Source organism: Brassica oleracea, chromosome C2 (genome assembly GCF_000695525.1).
Source record: "Brassica oleracea var. oleracea cultivar TO1000 chromosome C2, BOL, whole genome shotgun sequence".
Lineage (NCBI taxonomy): Eukaryota > Viridiplantae > Streptophyta > Magnoliopsida > Brassicales > Brassicaceae > Brassica > Brassica oleracea.
In genome coordinates, this window is record NC_027749.1 from 50,771,734 (window position 1) to 50,784,480 (window position 12,747).

Sequence of the window (12,747 nt, forward strand, 5' to 3'; positions counted from 1 at the left end):
TTTTATTGATGCATGTTATATATTAGTGCTGCATGTTTTAGGTAACATTTTAATGATGCACGTTTTTAAAATTTTTCTTTATTAAAATTATGCACGTAAGGATAACTCATAAGTTTTTTTGGTTGATTAAATGACATTATGTCCAAATTTATTTAAGGATATATTTCATTAAGGTAACTGAAAAAGACAAACAATAAAATAGGAAGTTTAAATTTATTTAAGCATATTTCAATAATGTAACTGAAAAGACAAGTAATAAATTAGACAGTTTTATTCGTTTTAGGATATTTCATAAATGCAAATAAAAAAAAACAAGAAAAAAAAGGAGTTTAATTAATGAAGTAAGAACAATTTCAAATGGATACTTCTCTTTTAATAATATAGACTAGATATAAATTATTAATTTATAATGTTAATTGGACCATATTCTTACATGAATTTTCTAAAAAGTTATTATCTTTTTATTTTATCGATTTGTGTCATATTTTAAACCGGTTCAATTTAGAACTGAGAAAAATTATTACTTTATAGTGGTTATTAATTTTTCGAATATTAATTTATAGGATTTCTAGTGTATATGTATTTTTGCTGAGATACATATAATGTTATTGCAAAATTTTGATAGAATTACAAAAAAAATCTACAGAAATTACTTTTGTCACCCTGAAAGGAAGAAACAAGTGAGATTACCATTGAACGATTTGACAAAGTCCTAATTTCGATCCAAATGTACCAAAACCACAGGCTCTAAATTCGCAATCAAATACGGAATTTTCTTTGTAAGAATAATTGCGTATATATCAACGAATTACAAAAAAAATGTAAAGGAGAAACTGATCAAGCTCGTTTACAAAACCATCAACATTCTACAAAGCAAAGAATATGTACAGATCTGCGAGTTGGAACCGTGCCACGGAAGACTACTCGTCCGCACCGCCCAAAGGATTGTGGATGGGCTCCATGATCGGTCCCCTTGACGAAGACGAGCCACCTTCCTACAATAATCCACCAGCGGATGAGATGGTTAAGAAAGAGAAGTCACCTGCCAAGTTCGCAGAAAAGGCTATTCACATCATTCCTTTTGTTCTTCTTGCATGTGCTCTCGTCCTTTGGCTCTTCTCAAATCCAGGTATATATAATATATATACACACAGAAAGGTTAGTGAACCAAAAACTCTACGTATAGTAACATAATGGTTCAATTTGAGCTGAACTTGCGGTCCTAGACTTTTTATTGTCTTTTAAAAAAACACTATACAACCATGACCTGCCTTGAGACTCATGATCGGCTTGAAACGATTTATCAAACATATATTTTTCTTAGAATACCCTTTTTCTTAATCATTTGGGACCGAGTGATATATACATATTAATTACTTTGGAGACCAATGTCTTATCTCGCTATGGCAAAGACCGGCTCTGTATGCAACCTCACTCATTTGCAATTAAGTAAGATCGTTGTATGAGTACTTTATAACATAACACAATTTTGTAGATGTGGTGGATGTTTGGATGAGAGAGGAATCTATTGCGGCTAGGATTGAAGGACTGACAATAGAAGGAGACATCGACAATGATAGTGATGGAACTCAGACTGGTTTCTTAGGCGCAACCTTAGAGCTCAGTGGTGATTCAGACAAAACACATTATGCTGATCGGAACAGACGAGCTTCAAGGAAACTGATTAAAGGCTTCTACTAGTTAATAATAAATCAACCACCAATCCATTTTTATGCATTTTGGATCATCATTTCAATCTATAAGCTTTTCCAAAGTTTTTTTTGGTTAATAAATGAGCAGCTTAATTTAAATCCAAGTGTATTTATCTGATATCAAAAACAAAAAATTCTACATGAATCCGATTGACAAAACTTCTAAATATAGAGATATATATATTCATATAAAACTGATAAAAAAAATTGTAATATCACTTCACATGAATAATGCATGGAGGAGGATCAAAATTGTTATTAGCCTCACTTCACATGAATGGTGCCATGGGCAGTCAAGTCGGTTGATCCGGTAGCTTGTGGAGGAGGAGGAGGCAAACCGATAGCAAGTTCCAAACCGTCTTTCTTTGTCATATCAGAGACTTCATTTAAATGAGGTTGAGGCATACTAATCGGTACATGCCTTGGTACAGGTATACCGGAAGGGTGAACATACCTAATCGATTCAGGGTTGGCGTAGTACATTGGATGGAACATAAAAGGTGAAAAGTTGTAGTAAGGTGGTACGTTTTGGTAGATTGGTATGTACCCCATTGATAGATTCTGAAACCGGTTTGATATCTCAGTTTGAGTTTGAACTTGTACCGGTTCTTGAGATCCGGTTATTAGTTGTTTAGATGAAGTCTTTGATGATGATGCATCTGGAAAATTCTTCTCTTTCTCCTTCTACAAGTTAATCAAAAAGTAAGACCCTAAATATCAAAAAGTTTGAGTAATGGATTATTACTAAGCAAGGAAAAAACCTGATCTTCTATAGAGATGTCAAAGAGACTAGCACGTCTTTTTCTCTTGTCGTTACCATTTAACCTAAGAAAATATTTTTGAGCATGACTCGCCACTTGTGTCGGTGTTCTTGTCGTCACGAAGCTCTTTGAGATCCCTCTCCAATCACCTTTCCCGATCCTCTTCAAGCCGACCAAGAACATACGATGTTCTTCTTCCGTCCATGGATTCCCTATAAAGTTTGATTACAAGAACCGTATAGACCAGTGAAACATTGACATTTGTTCCAAAATATTTAGAATTAATGTATATGATTATAGATTCTCAATTTTTTTTAATTAAAATTCTTGCTAGATTGTTTAGTGAATCAAGAAAAAGAATAAAGATTAGGTCAAGAGAAGCTTACCCTTTTTCTTCTCATGAGAGGACCTCCTCTTCTTTGAATGAATCTGACCATCAGAATGATAACCCGTATCTTCAACGGCGGCGATTAGGTCACCATTACCGTTATCAAGAAGAGAATCAAGATTCCCTAAACTGAGACTCTTCCTTAACGTCGTTACCTCAGGCGACTTAATAGGATCAGATGATATGTCAACGCCGAACAGTTTCACGCTTCCTTTGTTAACGCTGTTAAGACAACAAGTAGGTGCATTATGACCATTGTTGCCACAGTGTGAACACGTCTTCGCCGTAGTCGCCATCTTTCTCCGATGATCTCTCTCTACGTACGATTTATAACGAGTTGCATTTATACCTTTAATCTCTGCGTGTAATTTATAGATATTTTATATATATACGATATTTATATCCGAATATATGCGTTAGCTGGTTTTGTGAATATCTTTGGTGTGTTTACCTTAAGAGATAAAGCGTTTCCTTATTTATCTTCTTTTATTTGGAAAATATCCAGCAGTATCAGCATAAGATCATAACCTACGGTGTAGATTTTTTACGTTATGCATTAGTGTAGATTTCAGCCGTTAGATTTTTCTTCCAGCTAACATTGTGGTGAATATTATTCCGGGTATATTTGAGAGAGTAAATCGTATATTCGATTTTTCTTAATTGAGTTTCCTAAGACATCCAGACTTTTATCAATATTTCCCAATCTTAGTGCAGTTGAAATTTACTTTTATCTTTGTCTTAAGATATATAGTAAATTGTACATGTTAGAAAAATTATGTTGAAGTCTTTTAACGCGCACACAGAAAATTTGAGTATATCCCATATATATTAATCGAAAAATATTACAATTTTTTTTGTAACCACGTGTCATCATTATAATGATTTTTAAAATCACAAGAAAATAGGTTGATTTATCTAATTATATAATAATTTTTTATTAAACTAACAATAAATTCTATATTAATTTTCTTTATTATTTCTGTAAATAAAAGTTACGGAATTGACTAATATGGCTAAAATATATATGACAACTAATGATTATGAATAATAAGGATATGATAAAATTAGTATATCTTCTATCATATTTGTTTAATTTTAAATTATTAAAATAAATTAAACAATCATATTAATCATATAATAAAATTTAGATTTTTGGTATATGTTATATTTTGAATTTTTAAAAACAAATATAACTTATTAAAACTGTTAAAAGTCCCACATTCAAATTTTGTGACCTATGGTTTAAAATTTTTGTTATGACAAAATACAAATGATTACAAAATCATATAAGTAAAAAATCTAATTTAATTAAATATTAAGATTAATATATATATCGTTTTAAATTAAACTATATACAATATAAAATGCATAAATATTTTAATTTTGAAATTTACTTTGAACAATTTTTTTGATAAAAGTTTTAAACAAACATTGACAACTTAATTTATTAAAAATTATAAATTACTAAAACTATTAATCTTACAATGTAAATTTTGTTATGAGTAATTTTTTTAAAAAAAATCTATAAAATATAAAAATGATCAAAAAAATATGATTAGAAAGCACCATTTAGTAGAAGTTAATATTAAAATATACTATGTATGTTAATATCATTTAAATTTAATTATATATCCTATCAAATATAAAAAAAAAACTAGGTGTTTTGCCTGCACATGCGGGCATAATCATTTTACTAATAGTTATTCATATATGTATTATGATTTAAACATGAGGATAACTTATTATTAATCATTTTAGTTTTTTCGATTTTTATTTCGGTCTACGTCTCTCTAACACAAAAAATAATAATATAAAAGTATGAGATTATAAGAGCATAATTACATATCAAATATTCTACACAATAATGTAAATTCAGAATTTGAATTTTTGGTCTCACTTAATCTACTTTGTATTTTTGAATCAGAAACATGTATTAAATTACCAAAAAAAAAACTAAAACACACAAAATCCAAGCGAGAACAAAATAAATAAAAAGTTAATAAAAATTAAAGTTCGATGATAATTTAGAAGAAAACTTTTTTTAAAAAACGAATTGAGAAAATGACAATATTTCATTGGTTTACTTGATCAATATATACATTGACTTATCATAATATTTCATAAGTTTACTTTTAATAAAAGAAAAATAGATAATAATAGTTTTATTATTAAAGTTAAATTATGGTTAATTATATAATGATAAATCTAATTATTAATTAAAAATATATCTATTTTAGCCGTTTCATAACATGATTACATATGCAACTCTTTAAACTTAATATCAAAACATATTTTTCTTTTAGATTAAATAATAATTAAACATACACAGGAAATAACTACAGAAGTTACTCAGAATACTTAATTCATAATTCCAAACTCCATGTAACAAAATCGACTTGCTCCTAGTCTTTCAAACTCAAAGAAAGAAAAAAAATATAGAATTCCAACTAAAAAAACAAATATCAAAAGTACATAAATATATATGTCAAAAACTATAATCGAGACAATTTAGAATAAATGAGAAAAATGAAACTATAAAATTTTAAAACATCTTACATCATATAAAAATAAGAATTAGTCCTAACTTGTGTAAAATAATTATAATTGTAATTCCAGTTTGAAAATTTGAAATAATTTTATATTATTTAAATTAATGATTTATGCTAAAAACTAGTAAGAATCTCGTGAAAGTTAAAATAATTATAATTGTAATTCCAGTTTGAAAATTTGAAATAATTTTATATTATTTAAATTAATGATTTATGCTAAAAACTAGTAAGAATCTCGTGAAAGTTAAAATAATTATAATCATATTTCAATTAGAATTTCGAAATATTTATATTATTCAGATTAATGAATTAATTAAAAAATTTGAAATATTTATATTATCTAAATTAAGAAACTGATTATTTAATCTAAAAACTAATAAAAATATGACAAATAAGCAAAATTAGCTAAAATCATGGAGAATGTGACAAATCAGCAAAATCACTTCATAAATAATAATAAAAGAAAACAGATAATGATAGTTTTATTATTAAATTTAAATTATGGTTAATTATATAATGATAAATCTAATTATTAATTAAAAATATATCTATTTTAGCCGTTTCATAACATGATTACATATGAAACTCTCTAAACTTAATACCAAAACATATTTTTCTTATAGATTAAACAATAATTAAACATACACAAAAAATAACTACAGAAGTAATTCATAATTCCAAACTCCAAGTAACAAAACCGACTTGCTCCTAGTCTTTCAAACTCAAAGAAAGAAAAAAAATATAGAATTCCAACTAAAAAAACAAATATCAAAAGTACATATATATATATATATATGTCAAAAACTATAATCGAAACAATTTAGAATGAATGAGAAAAATGAAACTATAGAATTTTAAAATATCTTACATCATATGAAAATAAGAATTGGTCCTAACTTGTGTAAAATAATTATAATTGTAATTACAGTTTGAAAATTTGAAATAGTTTTATATTATTTAAATTAATGATTTATGCTAAAAACTAATAAGAATCTCGTGAAAGTTAAAATAATTATAATCATATGCCAATTAGAAATTTCGAAATATTTATGTTATTCAAAGTAATGAATTAACTAGAAAGTTTGAAATATTTATATTATCTAAATTAAGAAACTGATTATTTAATCTAAAAACTAATAAGAATATGACAAATAAGCAAAATTAGCTAAAATCATGGAGAATGTGACAAATCAGTAAAATCACTTCATAAATAATAGTAAAGATTTGTTTGGATTTATAAAATTGATTTATATAACCACCATACGTATTCGGGCCCACAATTGATCTCTTAAAAGCCTTCTGTTGGAAAGTACGGTGTCCACCAAAGATAAAATATTTTTTTATGGCAATTGGTATCAGAGTGTATTGCAGTCAAGAAAAATTTACAAGCGAGAGGAATACAAGGAGATATATGTTGTGCAAGATGTGGGGCTCCAGAGGAATCGATAAACCATGTGTTTTTCGAATGCCCTCCAGCAATTCAGGTTTGGACGCTATCCAAGATACCGTCGAACCCGGCCAACTCCCTCTTTACAAATACGGATCATCTTTTCTGGTACGTTCTCCCGCAGATAGAGGATCACCAGTTCGCATGGATATTGTGGTATATATGGAAAGAGAGAAATAATAAAGTTTTCAGTAACTTTGATATGGATCCACGAGACACCCTTAAATTGGCAGAAACTGAATCAACCCTGTGGGGCGAGGCACAACTGTTGAATATACAGAGGGTAACACCAACTACACAGGTCGCAATACTGTCGTCGATTCCAGGACGATGGTGCTTTACAGATGGCTCATGGAAGGAACATGATTGTCTATCCGGACAAGGTTGGTATAGTACTTTAAAAGGCTTTGATGGACTGATGAACGCACGAAACGTCTATGCTTGTCTTTCCTCTCTTTATGCAGAGGTGGAAGCTTTAGTTTGGGCAATGGAGTGCATGCGAAATTTACGTCAAACATTTGTCACATTTGCAACGGATTGTTCTCAATTGGTGAAGATGGTTTCGGAACCAGAAGAATGACCAGCTTTTGCAAGTTATTTGGAATACTTCAAGATCATCAGGGAAAGTTCTATAAGCTCAGAGATCATTCATATATCAAGGACGCAAAATAGTAAGGCGGACAGCCTCGCACGCAGTGATAGGAGACAACCGTTTTTTGTTGTTCACATGGATACGGAGCACCCGACATGGTTTACAGAATCTGTTTAAGTTGACGACAAAAAAAAAGTTACTGAATTTTAATTATTCAATATATATTTATTATTTCATAATATATAAAAACATATAATACATAAAATAATTTGTATATATAATGCTCATCCCGCGCAATCTTAATTTAGTTTAATTATTATTTCTCTATCGATAGGATATTTTATTTTTGACCGAAAGTTTCATAATGACATGTCGAATAGGAATTTTCACATCCGTGATTTCTTAAATCTCAATTCGTTGTAAAACTATTTTATTTACAATGAATTGTTCTTCTTTTGTGGGTGAAAATTACCACAAAAGGTTTTTTCAAAAAATATTAACCACAAAAGGGTTCGTTGGAATGATGGCTTTTCTCTATAACTGTCAAGGTTATTTTGGTTTTGGTTTTCTTTTTTTTTTGAGGTTGCATTATGTCGTGGTAGTGATGATTTAGCTTTGTTTGTCTATGTCGCGTTTATAGTTTGGATTTGGTTACTAAAAAATTGATACTAAATGAGTATTGAACATCAAAACTACTACAAAAGTGGTGTATGCATGTTAACTTAGAATTCCTAGCCACTAATATATGTATCCGTATTGTTGATACAAATATTAAAAGGCAAAGTAATCACTATGACGTAAAACAACTTGTTAAATTATAAATACATATCAATAAATCAACTTCACTTAAAATTATGTCAATAATCCCTGTGTATACACCAAAAACTTGAAACTCTGTATATTTAAAAAGTCTTGAAGAGAGTAATCATGATAACTTGATTAATACTTTTAAATGATAGACATGATTAAAATGACATAAGTAGCCTCGTGTAGCGCTTTGAAACTATTGTCCTTCCCCGTAACCGGTTCTCTTGTCCCCTTCTGACGACACACATACAGTTTGAACAGATTTATTAAAAAAACGAAATTGGTCCCGTATGAGATAGTTAAAAAATGGGATATTATACTAAGTACAGCATTTCAAAACTTTATTTGTCGATTTTTGACAGATTAGGTGATGATTTTAATTTGCCTAACTTATAAACCGTTGAAATTTAAAGGTGATCACGCCCTGTCAAAACTTTTTATACTAAATCATAAACGATAAATATGGTTTACAAAATACTTTCAAACTAGGACTAAAATAGTTAACACTAAACTCAAAATCCCAACCTCAACCCAAAAAGGATAGGTTTGAAGTTGGATAGGATTTAAAACAATGAACCAAATATTCTTTCTAGCTTTACCCCTAATGAATAAAAACATTAATATTAAACCCGTAATAAATAATGGAACACCGTTAGGCATGGGACGGATCCAGATATCCTGGAAATTTACTGAACTCAGATCCGTGGATTTAATATCCGAATCCGGATTCGTGGTTTCCGGATATCTGAATTTCGGATATTGGTCTTGATATTCTATAATCTGCGAATATCTGGATCTGGATCCGTAAAAATAATTAAAAATAATATTTTTTTTTAAAAAAATACTATTTTTTAATATAATACATAAATTAAATATTTATACAAGATTTATAAATATATATATATATATATACATATATATATGTCCTTAATATTGTAAGAACTAAAATATAATATTATAAGATTAATTTATGTATAATAATATATCAAATATAAATATTAATGAAATTTAAAAATGTAATGAGTTTTAAAAATTCGGATCCGGATTCGGATATCCGGACCTAAAAACTAAGATATCTAGATCCGAATTCGGTTTGAACAAATCTAAAATTTTACTATCCGAATTCGGATCCGGACACTTCGGATATCCTATTTTCGGGGTGGATCCGGAGCAGATCTCGGATCGAATCCGGATGTCAGATAATAAGTCTGAGGCCTAAACACCGTAACTCTTACACCATGATGAAAATCCATGCACTAAATATTAGAGGTAAAATACAGAAATTATAAAATATATCCCTACAACTTCTGAACCATAGAGATTAAAGTTTATCACGCCTTCACCTAATTAACCCTAAACTAAATATAGATTGGTAAAATTGTCAAACCAACATAAAAAATATAGAAAACTAAACCCTAAACCGGTACATCACTTAACCCAAATGGCATAGGTTTTTTGTTTGTTTATCATTTAAACAAATAAGCAAAATACTAACTACAGCAACACAAATTGAAAACCATATTAGTTGGTTTCGACATATTAGTTGAGATTTTTAATTTCATAACATATAAAACGTAGAAATTTAAAATTAATCATTAAGTCATAAAGGATAAATATAGTCTGCAAAATACTTTCAAGCAAGGAGTAAAATAGTTAACTTAACACTAAACCCAAAAGCCCAACCTCAATTAACCCGAAAAGGAATAAGTTTAAAGTTTGTTAGGATTTAAACAAAAAAACAGAAATCAAATATTCTTTATAGATTTACCCGTAATGAATAAATGATTAATTTGGGCGAAAGTTTGAAAAAAAAAATTATAGTTGAAAAGAAAAGTATAAAAACAACACAAATAAAAAATATTAAACCCTAAACTCCTACCTTCTTAACCCAAATCATCTAGTAAACAAAGTCATTATTCTAAGGCACTAGTTATTAAGGTAATTTAAAGATAAGGATCGTTGCATTTTATAATAAAAAACGGTGAATAGCCTAATAAATTTTCAATACCCAAACTGATTCCACTGTAATAATTTGGGAAGTTTTATATTCCATATACCCTAATCAATGCGTTCGAGAACTAGTCACGTACCCGAAGTAACCGAAAATCAGCCCGGGGTCACAATTGTAGAGATTTCAACATACTATACACTATTTAACAAAATTTAAAAATTACGTGCTATGTCTGAAGAAAATTTTACCCGCGATTATTAACCATCAACTAAGAAAAATTTGAATGACCTATGAACATAAAAATTTACCAATTTTCCAACCAACCGGCTAAATCTATATATACTAAAATGAACCAGACATCGTAAAAGAATAATGGATTGCTATTTCCAGTCCCTGATTTCAGTATACCAATACACAACGAGCTTTATTTATATTGAAGTCACATGCCCGTTGTAAACCAAAACGCAAACCGGGTCACTCTTGTGGAAGAAGACTTTTGTAAACCGTAAGAAAGATAATGATCTGATCAAATAATTTAAAACTAAATAAAAATGCAGAAGTTATGTGTTGTCATGTTAAAGAAGGACGTCATCATAGTCACTACAAATTCCCTTTGTTGTTATGCGACCGGTTGCATAGGGGCAATGTCGGCATTATAGCAAATACGCAGTATGATAGCCATTTACCTAATAAAATAATTTTTCATAGCTAGTCACCGCAAATTCCCTATTTAAAAAGTCTTGAAGAGAGTAATCATGATAACTTGATTAATACTTTTAAATGATAAGAAGTCCATGTCGCGCAATAAGACAAAAGAAGGAAAAAGAGAAGAAAAAAAAAAGACAAGATCTAAAGATAAAGACAACAAGTCAGAAGTCCACTACCAAAACAACCGAAGGTAGTATGATAGTTCTCGGACCGATCCACGAAACTCCCTCAAACCCTTCCTTTCTATAAGCTTTCTTCACTATATAATTACCAAATACTCATCCTCACTCTACTTCACATTTACAAACATATACAAAGATCAATAGGGTTAACTAGGAGTGAAGATAGATGGCAACTAAGCAAGAAGCTTTAGCCATCGAGTACATAAGCCAACACCTTCTCACAGATTTTGCAAGCCAAGATCACCACCTTCACTCAGAAACAACCCCAAGAACCATAGGAAACCATAACCCTAAACCAAACTCTACTCTTAACCGTCGTAAACCGCCCTTACCGAACCTATCCGTTCCGGTCTCTAGTACGATGAAGAAGCCAGAGGAGGAGGAGGAGGAGGAGGAGAAAAGACACTACCGAGGAGTGAGGAGGAGGCCATGGGGAAAGTATGCAGCGGAGATTAGGGATCCTAACAAAAAGGGTTCTAGGCTTTGGCTTGGGACTTACGACACCGCCGTAGAAGCTGCAAGAGCTTACGACCTAGCGGCGTTTGAGTTGCGTGGGAGAAAAGCAATCTTGAATTTCCCTCTAGATGTGAGGGCTACGTCAGAAAGTTGTTTCGTCGGATTAGGGAAACGAAAGCGGCTTAAGAGCTTCGTGGCGGAGGAAGAGACGGTGCCGGTTAGGGCTAAAGCTGAGGAAAAGGAGAGTGATACCACGGTGGCTGAGGTTGAAGCGGTTCCTTTGACGCCGTCAAGCTGGAAAGGGGTTTGGGACTTGGGAGCAGGAGACGGGATATTCAGTGTTCCTCCGTTAACTCCGACGTCTCCCAGCTCCGCTACTTGAAACTTCTGAATTGTCAACGGTTGGTGGTGACGCTTTCACCTGCTTCACTCTCATAATTTCTTTATTCTTTATAGTATACTAATACAAGCGGTAGTGTACAAACATCAGATTAGTGTTTTACTACCAATCATTTTATTCGTTAATTTTTTTTTTATAGGAGAAGTGTGGATGTTGAAAATCTAAAATGATATTTTGTATTTGTTGATATTCTTGTAAATTCGTTGATTGTATAAAAATTCTTGTTCATTATAGTTTTTCTTCAAGTCATATCTACCCTCACTGCCAACTAATTAGTCAATAGAGTATACAATTAGAACAGGACAAAGGTAAACCTAGCTATTAAAAAATGCTAATTAATCAATAGAGTATACAATAAGTAGTTATTTACACATAAAAATAAACGTCAAAGTTAAGATTTTCAAATTTTCAATAGTGGAACACACCATCAATGGATAATGCCGCCTAAGATTATCTAAAAAGCATCCATAAAAAGGATGTGTAATCAACATTATCTTACACATCGTTATAAAATTAAGATCATGTATTAATCTATTCATAAAATATGATTAATCTAATACTATTAAAATATTCACTACAAGAAAACATATTTTTTACTAGGGCAGTATTCGTTGTAAATTCGTCGTAAACAGTGTGTTACGACGAATTAACGTCGAAAGACGTTTCGTTGTTAAACGTCCGTCGTAACGGAGGTTTCGTCGTAAACGATTCGTTACGTTTACGAAGAAATATATTCCTCGTAAAACACAGGGAAAGGATTCGTCGTAAACGACACGTAAGCTTTCGTCGTAAAG

At 30.4% G+C, this 12,747-nt stretch overlaps 3 protein-coding genes across 3 annotated transcripts; 2 read left to right on the forward strand and 1 right to left on the reverse strand.

Annotated features, from left to right (window-relative positions):
- Positions 1 to 822: 822 nt before the first annotated feature.
- LOC106326408 lies at positions 823 to 1,797 on the forward strand. The gene is made up of 2 exons (XM_013764396.1): positions 823 to 1,129; positions 1,496 to 1,797. Exons 1-2 carry the CDS (start codon positions 883 to 885, stop codon positions 1,699 to 1,701), a joined length of 453 nt encoding a protein of 150 aa, XP_013619850.1. The 5' UTR covers positions 823 to 882; the 3' UTR covers positions 1,702 to 1,797.
- Positions 1,798 to 1,881: 84 nt separating this feature from the next.
- LOC106322986 lies at positions 1,882 to 3,202 on the reverse strand. Its single transcript, XM_013761133.1, has 3 exons — positions 2,860 to 3,202; positions 2,474 to 2,685; positions 1,882 to 2,396 (listed from the first exon to the last, which is right to left on the reverse strand). Exons 1-3 carry the CDS (start codon positions 3,155 to 3,157, stop codon positions 1,977 to 1,979), a joined length of 930 nt encoding a protein of 309 aa, XP_013616587.1. The 5' UTR covers positions 3,158 to 3,202; the 3' UTR covers positions 1,882 to 1,976.
- A 7,868-nt stretch (positions 3,203 to 11,070) lies between these two features.
- Positions 11,071 to 12,078, forward strand: LOC106322987 (ethylene-responsive transcription factor ERF104-like). The gene has a single exon (XM_013761134.1). The coding sequence runs from the start codon at positions 11,264 to 11,266 to the stop codon at positions 11,933 to 11,935; it is 672 nt and encodes a 223-aa protein (XP_013616588.1). The 5' UTR covers positions 11,071 to 11,263; the 3' UTR covers positions 11,936 to 12,078.
- The last annotated feature ends 669 nt before the right edge of the window (positions 12,079 to 12,747 follow it).

Excerpts from the sequence above, each read along its gene's own strand:
- LOC106326408 (XM_013764396.1), top strand. The coding sequence starts at position 883 with ATGTACAGATCTGCGAGTTGGAACCGTGCCACGGAAGACTACTCGTCC. Across the intron at positions 1,130-1,495 it reads TTGGCTCTTCTCAAATCCAG|ATGTGGTGGATGTTTGGATG; the intron begins GTATATATAATA and ends ACAATTTTGTAG.
- LOC106322986 (XM_013761133.1), bottom strand. The coding sequence starts at position 3,157 with ATGGCGACTACGGCGAAGACGTGTTCACACTGTGGCAACAATGGTCAT. Across the intron at positions 2,686-2,859 it reads CTCTCATGAGAAGAAAAAGG|GGAATCCATGGACGGAAGAA; the intron begins GTAAGCTTCTCT and ends CAAACTTTATAG. Across the intron at positions 2,397-2,473 it reads ACATCTCTATAGAAGATCAG|AAGGAGAAAGAGAAGAATTT; the intron begins GTTTTTTCCTTG and ends ATTAACTTGTAG.
- LOC106322987 (XM_013761134.1), top strand. The coding sequence starts at position 11,264 with ATGGCAACTAAGCAAGAAGCTTTAGCCATCGAGTACATAAGCCAACAC.